The sequence below is a fragment of the Leptonychotes weddellii genome, chromosome 15, assembly GCF_054177405.1.
Source record: "Leptonychotes weddellii isolate Sample4059 chromosome 15, ASM5417740v2, whole genome shotgun sequence".
NCBI lineage: Eukaryota > Metazoa > Chordata > Mammalia > Carnivora > Phocidae > Leptonychotes > Leptonychotes weddellii.
The window spans coordinates 34,768,718-34,792,223 of NC_138383.1; the positions used below are offsets into that span (position 1 = coordinate 34,768,718).

At 36.7% G+C, this 23,506-nt stretch overlaps 1 protein-coding gene across 3 annotated transcripts in view; it reads right to left on the minus strand.

Moving 5' to 3' along the window:
• Positions 1-1,158: 1,158 nt before the first annotated feature.
• ATAD5 (ATPase family AAA domain containing 5) overlaps positions 1,159-23,506 on the minus strand; it is a 46,977-nt gene continuing 24,629 nt past the window's right edge. The window contains exons 10-23 of one of the 3 annotated variants that reach the window (XM_081805399.1): positions 22,991-23,320; positions 20,774-20,870; positions 19,363-19,442; positions 18,993-19,132; positions 18,742-18,892; positions 13,446-13,619; positions 13,033-13,166; positions 12,119-12,212; positions 10,951-11,015; positions 6,510-6,690; positions 4,070-4,251; positions 2,708-3,567; positions 2,117-2,272; positions 1,159-2,015 (exon numbers count right to left, since the gene is read on the minus strand). In XM_081805399.1, the coding sequence (XP_081661525.1) occupies positions 1,937-2,015; positions 2,117-2,272; positions 2,708-3,567; positions 4,070-4,251; positions 6,510-6,690; positions 10,951-11,015; positions 12,119-12,212; positions 13,033-13,166; positions 13,446-13,619; positions 18,742-18,892; positions 18,993-19,132; positions 19,363-19,442; positions 20,774-20,870; positions 22,991-23,320 (2,723 nt within the window). In that variant the 3' untranslated portion in view covers positions 1,159-1,936. Of the gene's footprint in view, positions 2,016-2,116; positions 2,276-2,707; positions 3,568-4,069; positions 4,252-6,509; positions 6,691-10,950; positions 11,016-12,118; positions 12,213-13,032; positions 13,167-13,445; positions 13,620-18,741; positions 18,893-18,992; positions 19,133-19,362; positions 19,443-20,773; positions 20,871-22,990; positions 23,321-23,506 lie in introns of all 3 variants that reach the window. The other 2 variants (XM_031034236.2, XM_081805400.1) reach the window with 2 other exon arrangements.

Here is a 23,506-nt window from a genome sequence, read left to right on the forward strand (position 1 = left end):
CAGTAAAGCTAAACCTAAAAGAAAATCTTAAATGTGTCCCTATTAGGGAAGAAAATATTCCCATTGTTTCTTGATTTTTTTTTTTTAAAGATTTTATTTATTTATTTGACAGAGAGAGACACAGTGAGAGAGGGAACACAAGCAGGGGGAGTGGGAGAGGGAGAAGCAGGATTCCTGCAGAGCAGGGATCCCGATGTGGGGCTCGATCCCAGGACCCTGGGATCATGACCTGAGCTGAAGGCAGACACTTAACGACTGAGCCACCCAGGCGCCCCTGTTTCTTGATTTTTGATTTTACTAAATAAAATCCTAAAGTTATTATTTTTTTATTTTAAAGATTTTATTTATTTATTTGACAGAGACAGCGAGAGAGGGAACACAAGCAGGGGGAGCAGGAGAGGGAGAAGCAGGCCTCCGCTGAGCAGGGAGCCCAAGGTGGGGCTCGATCCCAGGACCCTGGATGACCTGAGCCAAAGGCAGATGCTTAACAACTGGGCCACCCAGGCGCCCCAATTCTAAAGTTATTTTACTTTGATTCTCTATTACCAGAATTTTCAAATAATAAGACCAAATTAACAGGTAAGTGCTCTACAAATAGTGAACACTAGGTATGCAATAGAAGAAAATCCATATACTTAAAAAAAAAACCCCACAGAACTTCAGATCTATTCTTTTGTACAAGGATGAAACCTGTAAGATACAGCCTATATCCAAACCTATAAAATATCCATATTTACCCAGATGGTTACATCTGGACCACCTATTTAAATATTGCATTAAGTCTTTTAGCTTTAACCTTTAATTAAGTCAATATACTATCAACGAAAAAGTAGACTGAGCAAGTAAGAGGTAAAAACATACCTTCATACACATTTGTAAACAGGTATACATCAATATTTTCCATCTGTACAAAATTAGGATGCTTACCTTTGAGGTAAATATATAATTCACCAGATAATGTAACTGAATTCTAGGCTAATACATAATATAAACATTTGAAATAGGAAACTATTTTCAGATATACCTGATTATATGATTGCAAAAATGATTTTAAGTGAAATGTGGGATTTTAAAATCTTGTAATTAAAAATACATACTTTCTCCAAAAACAACCTTAAGTGGAAATGACTATGATGTAGAAAGTCCATAGTAGAATCCTCTGTTACAATTTTAATGAATAGCAGTTTGTCCAAAATAGATATATTAACATCATTAATATCTTTATGAAATAAAACATCGCTGATATAAAAATACAAGAAAAATGTACAAGGCAAATGATGTGAGTTGGCAAAATGTACAAGCAATCACATATGAATGGTTGCTAAAAAAGATTTATGAAAACGACAGTTCATAATTTTGTTTTCCCTTTGTCAACATTCAATGATTCAATGGCAATATGCGCTGGAGGAATACACTAAAAATAAATTTATCGGGAAGATGGTACTTTTTGAAAAATGAAATATAATTTCTTCCCTAGGAAGTTCTCATGTATTACATAATTTTGTACTGTGTTAACTAGATTACCACCTAGATGATTCATATATACAACTTGACAGAGTACTGACAGTTGGGTTGGAGAGAAGTGGATTAAAGGTAATAGGAAAGAGAAAAATTATGGATTAATTTAACAGTGAAACATCTTTAGAAATATAGTGAATTCTACCTTCTAGAAACAGCTCGCTCACATGCAATAATACAACAAAGCTAAGTCAAATAATACAAAAAAAATTCAGAAAAAAAAATACCACCACAATCATAAATACAATTTATAACTCAAAATTTTTCATTTTAAATATTTGCACACTAATTAAAAAAAATACAAATAATCTCTTTTAAATGTACATTAAGAGAAAGAAATTCTTCCATGAAAATCAGTATAAAAATGTATCTTGAGGAACACATAATAATCTGTACAAGGCATTGTTAATGTGGAATATTAAGGGAAGCCAGCTGCCAAAGTGTTCACAGTCTCTTTCGAAATGTTAAGATGAATACCTTCAAGATAGTGTAGGAACCTGTCAAAATTACAAGGAAAAATTCAGTTTAACCATCAGATGAGGATATTTATTAATCTTGAAATAGCTATCTACAACGTTATTTTATATAGAGCCTTTACCTTCTTTTACTTTTTCCTTGTTCTTTTAGCTTCTCAGTCCTACAAATGTTCCGAAGAGTTGGCAAGTACTCAATTATACTAGCTTGTCTGTTACCCAGGTTCAGAAGGGATCGGCTAGAAAATACACTTTTAATGACTGCTATCCTCTTCCAGGCACTGCTATAAATGAAAAGTAGTGCATTACTTTTGATTTTTACTGCCCAAGAAAAATGCAACAATCCCCAACACAACCAACTTCTGGTCTCTGCTTCTCCTTGCTTCTGGTCTAGACTAGATTAACCGGATTCCAGGTTAACTTCCTGTATTACTTTCAACACGTCACTCCCATACCAAAAAAATCTTTAATGGCTACCCGCTATCTGCCCCAGCAAACCCAAACCCCATTCCCTGTCATTCAGGAGTCTCCTAATCTCTCTTGTTTTTCTTCCCAGCAATCAGGCTGGTCTCCCTGTCTTATCAGAAGCTATATTATTAATATTGAGGGTTTACCATGATCAATAAAGCCCAGCATTTCAAATTTAGTAAAAACAAACTAATCATTTCCTCTTTATCATTTATTATTGAAAAATTAAAAGTAAAAGGAAGACTTACTCTAAATTAGTTGCTGACTGACTAAAGTATACATTGCTGCGCTTCTGTGAAACATAAAGAGTAAGCTCTTTCGTTGGATCTCTTCCTGATTTCTTGCAAGAATTCAAGGTTTCCAGTGCTTTTGAAATAGTAGACGAACATTTAGTAAAGCTGAGAGCTTCTACAGCTGCCTTTAATTCTCCAGAGCTCTGAGAAGTCCATCCATCACTGGCCTCCAGACTAAACTCATCACAAAGTCCGCTTTTCACATTTGTCCAACTGAAGTCATTTTGACCAAATTCCTTTTGTTCTCCTACATCAGTTAAAAGAGCATCTAAGAAGGACATGTTATCCATGAACTCAGTGAGAGAATTTAAACAGTGAGAAACAAGGGCAGAACATTTCTCTTCTGCTGGTGTTTTAGGAGAACAAGGAATAGATTCCATGTTAGACTCTAAACATTTGTTCAGTTTCTTTGTCTCTGGATTCCTTTCTTTGTCTCTGGCTTTGCTTTCTTCTGAATTTGAGGAGGAAGGTGCAGGGGAAAGGCTAAGAAATTCATTAGAGAAGTCCAATTCAGTGTCAAATAAGTCACTATCATCTAGAGTTACCATCTTTTTCTTTTGTTTCTTTTTTTGTGGCTTTTTCGATGGCTTCTCTCCTTCAGAATGTTTCCTAGCAAGACATTTCATATTTTTTGTTGCTGCACTGGTGTCCACACTTACTGATGCACCACCAAAGTTTTCTGTTTCTGGAATGATCCTAACAGGTAGTGGTAGAATGAACTCAAGATTACTATATAAGAAATCTACATTCTGCATTCGGAATTCTGTAAGAAGCTGGATGAACTGATGCCATTCTTCCTTTGTTCTGACTTTGTGCTGAAAAACAATTTTAAGTGAAGAAGTGTTAGAACACAGTCTGAACACTTTTCTACCTATATGAATACAGTGGCATCCTTAGTCTATCTGAAAAGTAATGAGTCACTAACCTCTCAGAATTTTATTAACCCTTACTCCCTAAATTCATCAAAATGGTTCTGAGTCTAAAAAATAAACTTAGACTATTTATATTTGAAGAATTAAATTTTCTAATAGTTTATACCCCAATTCAATAGTGAGAAGCTCATTTGTTTAAAAAACTACTTTTCTGAAATTGTCTTTTTAATCTGAAATCTTTCTAAATTCTAGTCTAAATCCTATAATATACATTTATTTGTCTCTGCACCATTTGTCAAAGTAGTACAGTATGCTAAAATCAGAAATCTAAAGCCTATAAAAATTACAGGCAAATTTAAGTTAACCTTAAGATTCAAAAGATGGGAGTGTTAGGAATATGAAAAGGAATACGTATTTGATATCCCACACTAGATACTGAAAATACCTTTAGAAATGAAAATAAATCTTCAGATGGGGAAAAAATGTTCTTAAGGCCAAACAAGGTCTCAACACAGCCAGTGTCACATTTGGGAAGGTCGATAGGACTCCTTTTAGTATTTTTAGGTTTATTTTTGGAATCAGGGCCATCTTCAGAGCAAACAAGTTGAATGTTTCTGCTAGTTCCTCCTACAAAATTAATAAAAGAAAACCATCTATATTTTTAATAAATTGTATCAAACAATTATTTAAAATCTAAGATCCTCTGGCATCTTTTGGACCTATACTCCCATTTTGTTCTTCTCCACATATGTATTTAACTCATAAAAATTATAATACAAACATTATTTTTAGCATACGGGGGTAAGAGGTTGGTGGTGGGCTTATAAAACAATCCAAAAGAAAAAAGTGCAAAGGACTATGAACAGACAAGTCACAGAAGAAAAACAAATATCTAATAAACTCATAAAAAGATGTGCGATTTCACTAGTGATCATGGAAATGCAAATTAAAATAAGATACCGCTTTTCACCTTTTAAATTGGCAAAAGTAAAACAACTGGTAACCTAGTTTTCTCAGAGGCATACATCAAAAAGCCATCATAAACTATTCATGGGAACATAAATCAGGACAATCATCTTTGGGAGGGCAACCTGACAATACCTATCGGAATGTAAAATGTATTCTAGCCTTTGGCCAGCAACAATACTTCTAGAATTCTCTCCAACAGCAGTACTCACAGATGTGCTAAAATGTGTATAGATATTCAATGCATAGTTTAATGACAAACTGAAGAAAACCTCAATTTCCTCTAATAAGTAATGGTTAATTATGTTACATCCATTCCCTATTATGGAATAGCATGCAGCTGTGAAAAATAGAGGGCTAGAATTGCACGTACTAACAATAAATTCTCAAGTAAAAAAGAGCAAATTGATAAACAATATACATAGTATTGGTTAATTTTGCTAAATAAGTAGGTAGCGATATTTGTACATGCATAGATAAAGCTCTCACAGTGGCTAACTTTAAGAAGTGGGGAAAATCTTTTACTTTTTATTTTATATACTTCTGCACTGTTTGAATTTCCAATGAGTACGTATCTGTGTTTTTTAAGAAAGAAAGAAAATGCATATAAAATCTTCAAGAAAAGGGGTGCCTGGGTGGCTCAGTTGTTAAGCGTCTGCCTTCGGCTCAGGTCATGGTCCCAGGGTCCTGGGATCGAGCCCCGCATAGGGCTCCCTGCTCAGCAGGAAGCCTGCTTCTCCCTCTCCCACTCACCCTGCTTGTGTTCCCTCTCTCGCTGTGTCTCTCTCTGTCAAATAAATAAATAAAATCTTAAAAAAAAAAAAAATCTTCAAGAAAAGAAATAATGCTATACTTATTATCTTTTAAAGTTTCTGGTATAGCATTTTATATCCAATAGTATGGCAATAGTTACTAATTTGTTTTTTATAAAAGGTTATTTTCCATTTCTTATTTATCATATTTACATCTAAGAAACAGTTAAAGATATAAGTTCACAATGAATTAAATATATATGATTGCTACTCTGAAAAAGAAAAACGTATTAAAATTTTGAACTGATCAAAGAAAAAACAAACTTGACAGGGGATTAATATTACAGAACTTCACCTTGGTTTTATTTAAATATTTGTGTATTTCCCAGAGCAGGATCTGTAACTACAGAACTGTGACTATGGAGCATGAAAACCACAAACTATGAACTTCTTCAGGGAAGGAACCATGTCTTATTCATGTAAACACAGGACCTGGCATGGAGAAAGTCCTCAATAAATGTCTGTGACTTCAATTAGGTAACAATGACTGAAGATCGATAAGAAATAAAACATTTCTGAAATGATAAAGTTCTTATGAAAAATAGAATTATAGACTATTGAAGAAGCTAAAAGAGAACTTACAGTCATATAAAAATAATTTATATATATATGGAAAAATCACCAGTGTTTTTTAATAAGTGAAAAAAGGAAGCTAGTTGCTAAATATCATTCTATTTGTTTATAAGAAACTATGATTACAGGGCAACTGAGTGGCTAAGTCAGTTAAGCATCCTACTCTTGATGCTTAGAGTCGAGCCCCACGTCGGGCTCTATGCTCAGCACAGAGTCTGCTTGAGATTCTCTCTCCCTCTCCCTTTGCCCCTCCCGCTTGTGCACATGCTCATTCTCTAAAATAAATAAAATCTTAAAAAATAAAAAAAGCAACCATGCTAATAAATTTATAAGTAACAATTTGTTCCGTGTGCAGTTTAACTCTATTTACCCACATTTAATGTTTATAAAATTTTCACCAACACAGTTGACATATGTATGTTTATACATATGTTTATGCTCAAAAATTTTAAAATCTTTCAGACTTTTTGGTATAGCATGTACTTTAACATAGGGTCCCACTGTAGAAATTTCTTTTATAACAGATCAACTTACGACAAAGGGATAATGGCCTTTCTTCTAAAAATCCACCTCCACTTCTAATCCAGAATTGTAAGTAAAGGATACTTTTTCTGATATCACAAGTATTTGCAGTTAACAATGTTACAAAGTCTTTCACATCAGTTCTAAAGTTCTCAGCCAAGCACATCATCTGTAGGTAGCTGGCAACATTTAGCTGAGAAAAAGAGAAAGAGAAAGAAAAAAGAAACATGGTGAATTGCACAGTTAACAGAAATACATCAGTAATACACATCTAAAAGTAGGACAAATTTCACTAAAATTCACACTATCTTAGCTCTTGAGAATGAAACTGATCTAGAAAAATATAATAAAGGAATATACTTCCAAATTAAAAATATTTTACATATACTTATTTTAGTAACTGTATACAATCTAAAACAGCAATGAAACTTTTATGGGAGATTTTCCATGAACGCTGAAGGCAATTTTATTTTATTTTATTTATTTATTTTTTTAAAGATTTTATTTATTTATTTGACAGAGAGAGACACAGTGAGAGAGGGAACACAAGCAGGGGGAGTGGGAAAAGGAGAAGCAGGCTTCCCACAGAGCAGGGAGCCCAATGCGGGGCTTGATCCCAGGACCCTGGGATCATGACCTGAGCCGAAGGCAGACACTTAACGACTGAGCCACCCCGGTGCCCCAATAAATAAAATCTTTAAAAAAATAATAAATCTTTGACCTCATTCTATGCACATACAGTACTCCTGCATACTTCTGGGACTTCTGCTTCCCACAAACTAAGAATTCTGCTTTCAATAATGAAGTACGTACTATCAGACAAATCTTGCCATCAGTAATAATGATAAACTCAATAATCAGCTACAAATAAGTATAAAAAACAAACTATTTGAAGGCACAAGACAGTAACCAAAAGCAGAAGATAACTGAAGGGAAAATCAACACTTAGACAAAAGAAAATGGCCCTGGGTGAATTCACAACCCCCCCCCCCCCAAATTGATTTCTGACTTAGGACAGGATGCAGCAGTGGTGGCTAAAACTCAGGCAGAAACTCACAGTGTTACTGGCTTGAACCAGAGGACATAGTTTGGGATGCTGGCAATAGCTGGAAAGTGAGAGAGGATGTCTATGAAAGTAGGGAAACAAATTCTTTTTTTTTTTTTTAAGATTTTATTTATTCATTTGAAAGAGAGAGAGCGAGGAGACAAGAGAGCAAGCAAAAACAGGGGGAATGGCAGGCAGGGGAGAAGCAGGCTCCCCGTTGAGCAGAAAGCCCAACATGGGACTCAATCCCAGGACCCTGAGATCATGACCCGAGCTGAAGGCAGCTGCCCAACCGAGCCACCCAGGCGTCCAGGAAACAAATTCTAGCTAAAGAAGAATGCAAATTCCTGGTTGATGCCTGAACTTCACATGTGTGGGTCCGTCTCAAAGCAGCCCAGCTAAAACTAAAAGAACTGAACAGAAACTTTAGCTGCTACATACTACAGGAGAATATTTATTCAGAGGAACAGAACCAAATCCAGAGTATCTACAACATAATAGCAAAGTACAGGATAAAACTCTAAAACTACTACACATACAAAGAAACAGAAAAAGTAATTCCTCAGAGACAAGACAATCAATAGACTTAATCACAAGATGATGAAAATGGGAGACAAACCATAAGAGACTCTTTTTTTTTTTACCATAAGAGACTCTTAATCTCAGGAAACAAACTGAGGGTTGCTGGAGGGGAGGGGGGTGGGAGGATAGGGTGGCTGGGTGATGGACATTGGGGAGGGTGTGTGTTATGGTGAGCACTGTGTATTGTGTAAGACTGATATATCATAGACTTGTACCCCTGAAACAATAATATGTTATATGTTAATAAAAACAAAAGGTGACGAAGATATTGGTATTAGCAGAATTTTTTAAGATTTCATTTATCTGACAGAGAGAGAGACAGCGAGAGAGGGAACACAAGCAGGGGGAGTGGGAGAGGGAGAAGCAGGCTCCCCACAGAGCAGGGAGCCCGATGTGGGGCTCGATCCCAGGACCCTGGGATCATGACCTGAACCGAAGGCAGACACTTAACGACTGAGTCACCCAGGCGACCTGGAATTAGCAGAATTTTAAAACAGCTAGTAAAACTATGCTTAAAGAACATAATGAACAAATAAGAAAGCCCAGCAGAAAAACAGGAGCCATAAAAAGAAGCAAACAGAAATTGTAAAACTAAAAACCATAATATCAGAATAAAAATTTTACTAGATGGGCCTCATAGGAGAATGGAGGTGGCAGAAAAAAATGGCAGTAAATTTGACGATTAATCAATACAAATGATCAAATCAAAAGTACAAACAGAAAAGTTAGGGGGGGAGGAGAACAGCATGCCTCAGCGACATGGGAGACAATGTAAAATGTCTAACATACTTATAATTAAATTCCCAAGAGGGAAAGAGAAAATGGGCATAAAATAAATTTGAAAAAATAAGTTTAAAAGTGAACCTCATTGAAGGAATGACATATATTTATGGATTGTAGATATCCAACAACCAGAAGCAGGACAGATATGAAGAAAAATAACACCTAGGCACATCACAGGCAATTGTTGAAAACTAAAGTTAGGGACACCTTGGTGGCTCAGTCGGTTAGCGCCTACCTTTGGCTCAGGTCATGATCCCAGGGTCCTGGGATCGAGCCCCGCATCGGGCTCCCTGCTCAGTGGGATGACTGCTTCTTCCTCTACCCCTCCCGCCCTGCTTGTGCTCTCTCTCTCATGCTGTCTCAAATAAATAAATAAAATCTTTAAAAAAAAAAAAAATGAAAGAAAAGAAAACTAAAGAGAGTATCTTGAAGGCCATCAGGAAAATAATGACATACTACATAGGGGGCAAAAAAAAAAAAAAAAGGTGACTTATAATCAGAAATACCAATGTCCAAAAGAAAATGGAATGACATCTTTAAAGTACTGATACAGGGGTGCCTGGCTGGCTCAGCTGGTAGAGCATGCGACACTTGATCTCTGGGTGAGTTCAAACCCCATGCTGGGTGTGGAGCCTACTTACAAAAAGAAGTACTGATGGAAAAACTGAGAACCCAGATTTCTATACCAAGGGAAAATATTCTTTGAGAATGAATTAAAAATAAAGACATTTTCAAGTAAACAAAACCTAATATAATCCACTGCCAGCAGACTAGCTCTATAAAATTGTTAATGAAATTCTTCAGGCTGAAGAGAAACAAAATCAAAGAAAAAGTCAGGTCTTCAGGAAGGAATGAAGTATATTAGAAATTATAAGTATATAGGTAAACATTAAAAGTCAACTTTTTATTCTCCTAATTTCTTTCAAACACACATGGCTGGCTAAAGCAAAAAAGCAGAGCATTATATTGGGGAGTTTATAATGTGTAAATGTAAAACATCTGAAAACTAAAGCATATGAGAGAGGGATGGTAAATGGACTGATATCTTTGCAAGGTTCTTAGATTCTCTATAAATTAGTATAATACTAACACTAAATACACTATGAAAAACTGGGGCGCCTGAATGACTCAGTTGGTTGGGCTTCTACCTTTGGCTTGGGTCATGATTTTGGGGTCCTGGGATTGAGGGCTCCCTGCTCAGCAGGGAGTCTGCTTCTCCCTCTGCCTCCCACCCCCCACTTGTGCTCTCTCTCTCTCTCAAATAAAGAAAATCTTAAAAAAATATTCACTATGAAAAACTAAGAATGCATATTATTTCTAAAGAAACTACTAAAATCTATGTCCTAATCCATTTCAAATGGCCTGGAAACCACCCACTAACATCCTTCATAAACGCAGACACGAAAGTCCATAACAATATATGAGCAAATCAAATCCAGAACTACAAAAAGACATAACACATCATGACCATATTATCTTAAGAATGCAAGACTGAGGGGCGCCTGGGTGGCTCAGTCGTTAAGCGTCTGCCTTCGGCTCAGGTCATGATCCCAGGGTCCCGGGATCGAGCCCCGCATCGGGCTCCCTGCTCGGCAGGAAGCCTGCTTCTCCCTCTCCCACTCACCCTGCTTGTGTTCCCTCTCTCACTGTGTCTCTATCTGTTAAATAAATAAATAAAATCTTAAAAAAAAAAAAGAATGCAAGACTGCTGATTTTAAAAAACAACTAACATCAGTCGCCATATTAATAGAATTAAAAAGATAAACCGTATGATTGCCTCGAAAGATTGAAAGTATCTGACAAAACTTAACACCATTCACAATAAAAACACAGCTAACTGATGAAGAGCATATATGAAAATATATGGCTAATATCACACTTAATGCTAAAAGAATGCCTACTTTAGCCCCAAATTCAGAAACAAGGCAGAGATACTCGCTCTTAACGCCCATTCAACCGTGTACAGAAGATACACCAGCACTATCACAAGAAACCACCTTGTATAGAATTGTGACATGATTTATGAACAAAATGAAAACTTACAAGCGAAGGAGTACTGAAATTAATTTCTTCAAAGCAGCCATCAAACATTAAACTAAATGTTGGATCTATAGGAAAAAAACATTTAAAAAAACCATTAAGACTACTAAATTAATTTTTCCATTACTTTTTCTATGAAAATATTCTATATTTCATTGGTAATGAAAATATCATTTAAATTATAAATCACTAAGGAACTGAATTTCTGTCTTGACCTAAAGTAACTTTTGATCTTTTAATTAAATTATCATGTAACCTTGACTAATACGATTTATTTCAATATTTTTAAAGTATAATCATTAACAGTCAAATGAACTGTTAATTTTAAGTAGAGTCTAACATAAATACTTTTTCCTATAGAAATCCATAGCAGAGAGATGCTACTGAATATGTGCAATGAAAAATATTAGAAAACAATGTTATAATTCAGTGTTTATAATGAAAAAAAAAACAAAACTATGTGACTCTCAAAATTGAACACTGAATGCAAATTATTAGGAAGGTGGACCAATTCCAGGGTCCATCGGTGGAGCGTGTTACTCTTGATCTCAGGGTTGTGGGTTCAAGCCCCATATTGGGTGTACAGATTACTTAAAAAATAAAATCTTAAGAAAAAAAAAAGAAGGTGGACTAATTCCATTAGGCTGGCTATGTACTTTAAAATATGCAATAATCCACATGGAAGTGTTCTCAGGGGATAAGGAATGGCTAAGTTCAATATTAAGGCACTGCAGAAAGGTTGAGCTCCATAAAAAATTCTGACAAGTAACATTTGGTGATCTAAGTATGAGGAAGAGGCAAAGAGAAGGCTCTGTTACCGCCCCTACCAAAACCCCTTTCCTGGATAGTTCATAAATCTCTTTGCCTGCATTCTAGGCTGTTGTAAGCATCCTAAATATCTAATACTCAACACAATGATTCAAAGTAGTATCCAATTTCCACACCACAGCTATTCACAGGGTAATATAGTAATTTTATAATTACTCAAGGCTGTGAATCAATAGCAAATTTAAATAATTCTTCATTTAAAAATGATCTAGGAGCCTCCAAATTTTAGAAAAAAAGACTTAATTTACTAGCAGACTTTTAAAGAACGTTTCTAACTAAAATGAGAAGCTTTCTCAAAATATTTTAACCAAAAGTAATTAGTTGTAAAATCACTGTTACTTACCACTAGTAGTAAGGATCACAGGTCTTTTAGTTGTTGCCATGAATGTTTTGATTGCATTCAAAAACCCAGCATCTTCTTCAAAAATAACATCAACCTAAGAGCCATTTATGAGAATAATACTGTATTGAGTAACAAAACATTTACTGGATAGGTTCTGTATATATACTAGATACACTGTATGCCTGCTAGAGACAAAATTTATGAATTTATGAAAAAAATGTTTTTAAGATTTTATTTATTTATTTGACAGACAGAGACATAGTGAGAGAGGGAACACAGCAGGGGGAGTGGGAGAGGGAGAAACAGGCTTCCTGCCGAGCAGGGAGCCCAATGCGGGGCTCGATCCCAGAACCCTGGGATCATGACCTGAGCTGAAGGCAGACGCTTAAACGACTGAGCCACCCAGGCGCCCCAATTTTTTTTACTTTTAATAGTGTAAAACATTTTAGGCTTTCAATGTGGGCTGAATTCATACTGTTCATAAATTTCATAAATTCAGGGGCGCTTGGGTGGCTCAGTCGTTAAGCATCTGCCTTCGGCTCAGGTCATGATCCAAGGGTCCTGGGATCGAGCCCCGCATCGGGCTCCCTGCTCAGTGGGGAGTTTGCCTCTCCCTCTCCATCTGCCTTTCCCCCAGCTCATGCTCTCTCTTGCACACTCTCTCCCAAAAAGTCCACTTGAGATTCTCTCTCTCCCTCTGCCCCTCCCCCACTCATGCACACACACACACACACACACACACACACGCTCTCTTTCTCTAAATAAATAAAATCTTTTAAAATTTTTTTAAAAACTCAGATACAAGTATTCCTGACTTTCTTGGCTATTTTAGAATACTTTATAGTAACACATACAGTAACCTTTTGAATAAGTTCTTATTATGAGATAACATGAACATATGCCCATAAGCCTACCTCCTCAAAAAGAATGAGAGATGTTGCATTTTTCCTGTTGGGTTCCTCAGCTCCAAATTCTTTGACATTTGACTTAGTTGTGTTTGTAGATTTAGTCTGAATAATTGGTTTTTGTTCACAAGAATTTTTTATTCCTGCATAAATAAAATGTTAGTATTTTAGATAAAATCAACTTTTAATAGAACACTGGATGTTTCTGCAGGATAAACTCAAACTGAAACCCTCTATCAAAACTAACCAAGAGGTGGGGAAAAAAAACTGAAACAAAATATCAAAACTCCTCTATGTAGGACCTTCAGTGTAGCTGAGGTTTAATAAAGAGCAATAGAAACTGAGGAGATATGATATTTTTATGTATCAGGGTCATTAGTATTAAAAACTGCCACATATATTTTGTCCGTTTAATGTCTTACCTTTATTATTTTCCGGAAGTACTACTTCTTCATTATTTTTTGGCTTGGAAGACACTTTAAAATAATTTGCCAAAGTTTTAGGTGGAAGTGTTCGCTTTGGTACGCTAGTTTGTGGTGACGGTGGAGGAAGTTTCCTTGGTGATGTAACAACTTTCTTAGGGGAGCTTAATTTTTCTGCCAAAAACAAATTTACTTAACGATAAGTATTCTAAAAGTTAAATGGATGGTAAGATTGAGTTCTCCACAGTCTACATTTCTACTCTTACCAGTTAAAAATTGATATAGAAATTTTCTTTCATTCTTACATTCAAATACTGTGTACAAATAGTACTGTATTATTATAGTTATTCATTCTATCATCAGAGAAGGTAAAACCAGTCATCTGAAAAAGACATTCTTTTCCAATGAAACATACATCCTTGAGGCAAAGAATGTTCAGAATCTCTCCATTCACTTTCTCTCCATCTGCTTGAGTTCAGAAGAGATTGGAGGAAAAGTGATAATGGTACATACTGAGCACATTATGGAACACTGTTATCCAACTTCAGTTTAGCCCTGTAGTAAATGGAAACTGCAAGCAGAAAATATGTTTTTCTAGAGATGCTGTGGAGGACAGATACAAAATTTAAAAATAAATGGTTGACCTCTACCCTCCAGAAGTCCTGTGGTGCCAAGAGCATGTCCTTTTCTCCCCTATAAGTGCTCTGATTCAGTCCTCACATGTCCAAATTATATTTCTTCACACCCCGTTTCCACAGATCTTATCATATCCTTTGCATATTATAGGTGTTTGAAAACTTACTGAAAACTTTCAGTTTGCCATTTGCAACGACAGGGACAGAGCTACAGTGTATTATGCTAAGTGAAATAAGTCAGTCAGAGAAACACAGATACCATATGATCTCACTCGTGGAATTTAAGAAACAAAACAGATGAACTATATGAAAAGGGGGAAAAGAAAAAAAGGAGAAGGAAACAAGCCATAGGAGACTCTTAACGATAGCAAACTGAGGGTTGATGGAGGGATGTGGGTGGGGAATGGGCTAGATGGGTGATGGGGAGTAAGGAGGACACTTGTGATGAGCACGGGGTGTTGTATGTAAGTAATGAATCACTGAATTCTACTCCAGAAACCAATATTGCACTGTTATGTTAACTACCTAAAATTTAAATGAAAAAAAAAATTTGAGTTGGAAAAATTATCCTAGACATCACTATTATCTCATAAAAATAGGGATTTTAACACAAGGTAAGAGGCACAAAATCTCAAAAAATATTTCTTTATATTGAATAGATTTCAATTTATAAAAAACTCAACATTTTGTCCTTATTTTTCTAATTTTGACATAGTACAAGGATTGCTTGATCATGGATTGGCATCAGTCCAAAGACTGGTTTTAGAAAATATGTGCCAATTTTTAATTTTGATACTTAGTTAAGTACTTGGCTAAATTTTATTGATATATTGTTTTTAAAGGATTTTCCACAAAAGCAATCAGCTCCATGGAGAGAGAGCTACCTTCTAGGTCTGAGACATCTTAACAAGCCAGAAAGCAAAAACAAGTATCAAAGATCACTGGGGCTACATCAAAAGGACACAAGCCAATTCAGTCGGGTTCCCACTAGTCAAAGAGCAGACGATATGAGCACAAAAAGAAAAAAGCGTTCTGCTTCTGGCCAAGACATACATTGGATTTACCCATCTATCTGAAATAATACCAAAAAACTAAACATAATAGATGAAACAATGCTTTCAAGACTTCAGACATCATGCAAAAAAGAAGAGTGATATACCTGAGAGACAAGAAACAAACAAGGTGAACCCCAGGAATTGCCTAGCTTCCTGCCTTGTGAGAGAATGTCTAGGCCACAGTGAGGAAGGGGAAGCCAGTCCAGAGGTTTCCTGAGCTGAGGAGACTGAAGAGGAGCCTGGAGATGCCAAGGCAGATAGCATTCATGGGGCAGAATAGTGAAGAGAGCTCCATGGAGTGCTCCAGAAATCTACAGAGGGTCCCTCTCAAGTCTTCAACTGAGTAGTGATCATTAAAGATTAGGAAAAATAATCCCTGAGGCTCACAGACAGCTGGGAATAGTTCCTCTTGCACTAGACAGAACAGCAGACTTCAGAATTCATGGGGCACTGGATAGAGTACTCAGAAGGATTTTGCCTAAGTATCAGGGCAAAATTAGTCCTAAACTAGATGCTTCTATGGCCTCACCTAATATAGCATAAAAGACCCAAAACAATCAAACTTACAAAAAAAATTGGGCATGGTAACACAGAAGATATAAAAAGGACCCAAGTCCAGCTTCTAGAAATGAAAACTACAATGTGTGAAATACAAAATACATTGGATGGCACGGACAGCATACTGCATATTGCAGAAAATAAGATTTGTGAATTTGAGTAGTTAGAAACTATCCAAGATGAAACACAGATAGGAACAAGAAGACTGCAAACCTGAACAATCAATCATCAAGCTGAGACAACTTAGCAGCATTATCCACAACAGAATGTAGTATGGAAACAACCTGAGTGCCCATTCATGAATGGATCCAGATGTGGTATCTATACACAATGGAATATTACTCAGCCCTAAGAAAGGACATCCTGCCATTTGTAACAGCATGGATGGACCTGGAGCACATTAGACTAAGTGAGGTAAGTCACAGAAAAGCAAGTACTGTATAACATTACTTATATGTGGAATCTAAAAAAGCCAAACTCATAAAAACAGAGAGTAGAATGGTGGTTACCAGAAGATGGGGTAGGGGGGTAGGACAGATGTTGTTTAAGGGTACAAACTTGCAATGAGTAATAAATAAATCCTAGAGACCTAATGCATGCTATAGTAAATATAGACAATATTCTATTATAATCACCAAACTTCCTGAGACTATACCTTAATTATTCCAACCACTAAAAATAAATAATTATGTAATGTGATAGAGGTGCTAATATAAACACAATTGCAAACATATTACAATACATAAATCTATAAAATTAACATGTATAAATATATACAATGTTAAGGTCAAATATATTTTATTTTATTTTTTAAGATTTTATTTATTTATTTGACAGAGAGAGACATAGCGAGAGAGGGAACACAAGCAGGGGGAGTGGGAGAGGAAGAAGCAGGCTTCCCGCTGAGCAGGGAGCCCAATGTGGGACTCGATCCCAGGACCCTGGGATCATGACCTGAGCCGAAGGCAGATGCTTAACGACTGAGCCCCCCAGGCGCCCAACGTCAAAAATATTTTAGTTAAGAGGAAAAAAAACTGGGGTGCCTGGGGGGCTCAGTCATTAAGCGTCTGCCTTTGGCTCAGGTCATGATCCCAGGGTCCTGGGATCAAGCCCCGCATTGGGCTCTCTGCTCGGCGGGGAGCCTGTTTCTCCCTCTCCCACTCCCCCTGCTTGTGTTCCCTCTCTCACTGTCTCTCTGTGTCAAATAAATAAATAAAATCTTAAAAAAAAAAAGAGGAAAAACAACTGCTTGGAATTTTCCAAATTTGATGAAAATATAAACCCATTTGTACAAGAAGCTCAACAAACCCCAACCACATGAAACATGAAGAAAACTACGCCAACGCACATCAAAGTCACAGGCACTCACGACTAGTGACAAAGAGAAAATCTTTTCTTTTTTTTTTAAGATTTTATTTATTTTTTAGAGAGCGAGCGAGAGAGAAACAGCATGAGAGGGGAGAGGGTCAGAGGGAGAAGGAGGCTCCCCACTGAGCCGGGAGCCCGATGTGGGACTCGATCCCAGGACCCTGGGATCATGACCTGAGCCGAAGGCAGACGCTTAACCATCTGAGCCACCCAGGCGCCCGACAAAGAGAAAATCTTAAAAGCAGCAAAGAATAATGAACACAAGGGACTGAAACACATATATATACAAATCCATGAGTTCATCATAATACTAAAAAAAAAAGTACCCCAAAACTCATTGGACAACCTCAGAGATTACTAGGGCACCATTACTCTATGAAGTGAAAAATAAATGGAAAGAATGAAGCATTTCTCGTGCCTTTCCTATATAAACTATGTCAAAGTATACAGACACTGCATGAGGAGAACTGCTTCTCAGAACTTTAACTAATAAATTCAGAAAGGCTAAGTGAATTACAAAATCACCATTTTTTTTAACCCTTAATGAAACAATCTACTAGGTAAAGATCATTCATGGCTACAAAATACTGTTAGTTCAAAGAGTGATGTGGGAACTTTATAATGGATGGATCAGCGTGGAAACAACTGAACTCACCAATCCATGTTAATATCATAAACGTATCTTCGGCTCTGATGCCATACAAAGTGCACAGCCCTGCCTATGCATGTATGACAGCCCCGAAACAGAACCTGAATCTAATCAAGCCCACAGATCTAACTGCCAGTTTACAAGTAAATAGGGAAGAGGAATATATTAACTGATACCATAAAGATACAATCAGCCAAATCCAAAATGTGAGAAATTTTATGAAAAATGACCCAAACAAATGGGTCAACAAATAAATGATATGAAAAGGATGAGGGAATTATTAGGGAGACTGAAAGAAATTCAAAAGACATTAATCAAATGTAAGATGTAAACCTTGTTTGGATCCGAATTTGCACAAAGCATTTGAAACAACAGAAAGCCAAAAGAGGAGTATCTATGAGATGAAATTAAGGTATCAAGTTAATTCCATTAGGTATAATTATGATACTGTGGTTATGCTTTTTAAAAAGTCCTTATCCGGGGTCGCCTGGGTGGCTGTCGGTTAAGCATCTGCCTTTGGCTCAGGTCATGATCCCAGGGTCCTGGGATCAAGTCCCACATCGGGCTCCCTGCTCAGCCAAGGAGTCTGCTTCTCCCTCTCCCTCTCCTCGTGTGCTCTCTCTCTCATTCACTCTCTCTCAAATAAATAAATAAAATCTTTAAAAAAAGTCCTTATCAAGAGGGCCCGGCTAGCTCAGTCAGAGGAGTGTGTGACTTCTGATCATGGGGTTTTGAGTTCGAGCCCCATGTTCAGTGTAGCGATTACTTAAAAATAAAATCTTAATAAATACATGAATAAGTAAATAAATAAAGTCCTTATCAGTTAGAGATACCTATGAAGTACATATGGGTAAAATTATATGATGGTCTTGAGATTTGTTTTAAAACTGTACAGGAAAAAATTAAAAAGGCATGTATGTGTATAGGAAAAGATAAAAAAATGAATGGCAAAATGCTGATTATTATAATTCTTTTTGTAGATTTTTATTTTTTCCAATGATGTTATGACCTAAGGAAAATAATTTACTTACTTGGTGACTTGCCTAGGTTGTAACTATTAAAAAAACAAGGTTTTTGAGAGTTTACACCTTGCTTGTCCACTTGATGGGACTGAGTAGCTTCCTTCAGTTGAGATAGAATTTGTCTACCACTGCGCTGAGAAGACGCATTGACTTCAAATATCTAAAAGAAGAATATATGAAAGCAAGGCAGAATGGTTGGTTTTCCTTTAATTCAAGTGTAACTACTACATTAACATTCTCCCAGTGTAGCTCTTACTAACCTTGAATCCAAGCTCCTGAGCACAAGCATACACTGCCGCCGTTTTTCCCACTCCTGTTGGCCCTGTTATAAGAACAGTATTGCAAAGGCGAGTCTCTTCGTCATCTGAACTGCCTTTAAAATCTATGCTGTCCGACAGATCTGAAAAATTATTCAAATGCACATTACCATTTGCTAATTGCTCAGGCAGCAATTCTACCTCACGAAACCCAATGATCAAACCTTACAAACTTCTTGCCAGTAAATGCTGGAAATTTAATTTACAAAAACTAGAAAATCAAATACAAAATACCAGTTAAGAAATTTTATATAAATATTTAGCTAATCTAACTCAAAATGTCCAGTGAAATGGAGAAAATAACTCAAAATACCTTCCTGTTTCTCATCTTTTTTTCCCTTCAAATTTTGTTTTTCTTCCAATTCAGCTCTTTTCTTCCAGTCTTTCAACCAACTGCCGTAAGAAAATGTATGTTAATAAAAATAATTCACAGAATATATATCTCTTTGAATCAACTAAATAGTAAAATATATTTACATGGGCATGAATATTTTTAAATGAAGTAACTTTTACCAAAACACACAAGACTATAGGAGCAACGTTATTCATGGCAACACTGTTCATATTAGCTTCCAAACAGAAAAACCTAAAAGTACCTCAGTAGAAGAAAAGATGCACACAGTACAGCTACCTAAAAAACCAGTACGGAGCAACTATAAAGAACTGAGGAGAGGCGCCTGGGTGGCTCAGTCATTAAGCATCTGCCTTCGGCTCAGGTCATGATCCCAGGGTCGTGGGATCGAGCCCTGCATCGGGCTCCCTGTTCGGTGGGAAGCCTGCTTCTCCCTCTCCCACTCCCCCTGCTTGTGTTCCCTCTCTCGCTGTCTCTCTGTCTGTCAATTAAATAAATAAATAAAATCTCAAAAAAAAAAAAAAAAAAAAAAGAACCGAGGAGACCCCGTGATGACATGAAAGATGTCTAATACACGGTGCTAAGCGTAAGTGGAAAGATGAAGTCCTAGTTTGGAGCTAGACTGCCCAAGCTTGAGTTCTAGCTCCCCAACTTTAGAGCTGTGTGACTCTGGACAAATAATTTAACCTCTGTAGGCCCATTCCTCATCTGTAAGATAAGGACAACAGTATATTATAGTTTTAAGGATTAAATGAGCTAAGAACAATGCAAGTACTTAGAATAGTGCTAGGCTCAAAGTGTTAACTATTATCATGGGTCCCTATTTCTTATATGAAATCCTTTGGACCAGGTGAGTTTTGGAATTCAAAAATTTTCAGATATTAGAAAAGTAACTTGGTACATATACCACATATAACACAATTCCTCTAATGGGGTCTGTGGTGTTACATCCACAATCACTTAATATTTCTATTTTTAAAAAATGTATGTACTCCTACTAAGTGGGACCCATAAAAACCGTAATATATAATAAAGTTAATAACTTTCGGTTTACAGAACTTCTTGGATGTGGGAATCATAGACAAGGGATTATGGACCTGAATTAGTAGTAATATGATCCTATTTGTTAGGCAGAAAGGAGCTAATATATGCATAAAATTTTTTCTGTAAGGTTTTACAAGAAACCTTTAATAGTTGTTACCTCTGGAAAGTAGAAATGGAAGAAAAGAGGGATGTTTACTTTTCACATTTTTCTTTTTTTAAGATTTTACTATGTATTACTTTATAATTTCTAGATTTTAGTATAAATAAAACAAAGCAGTAAAACTAGATCCATAAACAATTTCTCAATTTTTTTACAAGTTTTACCAACCTATGTAACTTTTTTATAGCTAGCTCATTGCCTATGACTTCACTGGAGTTCTGAGGTTGATACTTTTCTGTCCAAAGCATGTCTTCAGTTCCAGAATCTAAAGCAAAAAATTTATATTAAAATATTTGTCCTTGACATAAGAATATATTCTGAGACATCTACAGTATTGTTTCATGTAAACAATGAGTATTTATACAAGTATTTATATCTACAAAATGCCAAAAGGGTCAATTTCAAAATTTAACATTACATTTAAAATTCTTTTTTTTTAATTTTTAGTATTTTTATTTGAGAGAGGGAGCTGGGGGAGAGACAGCACGAGTGGGGGGGAGGGGCAGAGGGACAAGGAGACTCCCTGCTGACTGGGGAGCCCAACCCTGGGCTTGATCCCAGGACCCTGAGATCATGACCTGAGCTGAAGTCAGATGCTTAACTGCCTGAGCCACCCAGGCGGCCCACATATAATATTTTTCAAATCAAACCTTGCCCCTTAAAAGCTAACCACCACTGCGGTGCCTGGGTGACAGGGAAGTGTCCAATTCTTGATCTCAGTTCAGGTCTTGATCTCAGGGTTTTGAGTTCAAGCCTTGTTGGGCTCCACGCTCGGCATGGAGCCAACTTTAAAAAGGGTGGGGAGGGGTGCCTGGGTGGCTCAATCATTAAGCGTCTGCCTTCGGCTCAGGTCATGATCCCGGGGCCCTGCAATTGGGCCCCACGTGGGGCTCCCTGCTCTGCAGGAAGCCTGCGTCTCCCTCTCCCACTCCACCTGCTTGTGTTCCCTTTCTCGCTGTGTCTCTCTCTGTCAAATAAATAAATAAAATCTAAGGGGAAAATAAATAAATAAATAAATTAATTAATTAAAAAAAGGGGGGCGCCTGGGTGGCTCAGTCAGTTAAGCATCCAACTCTTGATTTCGGCTCAGGTCATGATATCAGGGTCATGAACTCAGGGTAGCAAGATCAAGCCCCATGTCTGGCTCCACACTTAGAGGAGTCTGTTCCTCTCCCTCTCCTTCTGTCACCCCCCACCTCTGCACCCCAGCATGCTTTCTCTCACTCTCAAATAAATAAATAAATCTTAAAAAAAAAAAATAAATAAAAGGCTAACCACCATAAAGTCTCATGACAGTAAGGTTTAAAAATACACATTTAGGATGCCTGGGTGGCTCAGTCGGTTAAGTGTCTCCCTTTGGCTCAGGTCATGATCCCAGGGTCCTGGGATTGAGCCCTGCATCAGGCTCCTTGCTCAGCGGGGAGCCTGCTTCTCCCTCTGCCTGTTGCTCCCCCTGCTTGTGCTCTCGAGCACATGCACTCTCTCTCTGTGACAAATAAGTAGATAAATAAATAAATAAATATCTTTAAAAAAAAAGTACACATTTAGAGGTGCTTGGCTGGCTCAATTGGTAGAGCATGTGACTCTTGATCTTGGGGTCATGAGTTCAAGCTCCACATTGGGGGTAGAGATTACTTAAAAAAAATTTACGTATATTAAAAAATAAAAGTACACATTTAAAATTTTAATAATCACTAAAAAACATGAAATATGAAAAATGATTCATACTGTAAGAAATAATTTAAAGAGCAAAGGCAGCATAATTTTAGTGCAACTTCCTTTGACCCCCTGAAATAAAACATTAAACTGTCCTATTAAGTCAGCCTGGGTAAACAGACACGTACTACACTCCCATTTGAGAAGGCTGAATGTTGTAAAGATGCCAGTTCACTCCAAATTAATCTGTACACTAATGCAAAATCAAAACCCCAATGGGATTTGTGGTAGGAGGATCTACAGTTCATTCAGCAATGTAGCTACATGAACATAGTTTAAAAAAACGATAGAAGACTTGCTGTACAAGTGTCAAAACATACTCTAAAGCTATGTAATGGGATGAATTAATTAATTCAACAGAATACTTTGAAAAAGCTAGATAACCCAAATAGGAACATGTCAGAGACATGTGAAACAGATATAAAATAAATTGTATAGTATAATTCCAGGTTTTTACAAAAGCACATGTATTTACAGAAGCACAGAAAAATCAAAGACCAAACACCAATCTGTTAAATGTGGTATTCTTTAAGGCTGTAATTAGTAAGGCTTCCACTTGTTTTATACACATACATTGCTTGAATGTTGCGATGAACATAAAGAGAAGAGAAAATGAGAGGTTAAATAAACAAAAGTGTTCTAGGACCAGAAGGAGAAGATCTAATTTACCAGGAACAGGAGAGCTTTCTGAGGAAGACTCTTTGCCATCATCTATTATCAGAACATCAGGATCTTCAACTGCTTCTGTTTCTACTTTACATGTTGTACTCAAGGCAGTTTGTTTCTTCCTGGATGTTTTAGAAAGAAGGCCTTTACAAGAATCTAGCTTTATCCCAGTGGAGCTGTTTCTTTTGTCAAGCTCTTCTGGTTTCCCATTTATCTTTTTTGGACTTTGTGAATACTCATTTGGTTTCTTTCTTTTTGACTTATGAATTTCCGTTTCCACTCGTTTCCTTTTGCTTTCTTTTTGGTTGACACTGGGCTCTCGTTGTGGACTTTCTATTTCAGAAATTACAGAAACGCATGTGCTTACTAATCAACGAAAACCAAATTTTAATATCCGACCATCTTAATGTCACTTCAAAATATCCAATAATCTTATTACTACAAAATGAAGAAGAATCAAATGTGGCATACTGAAAGCAAGCAGGCTATCTTGTTATTTAGATTGCCTTTTATACAAGC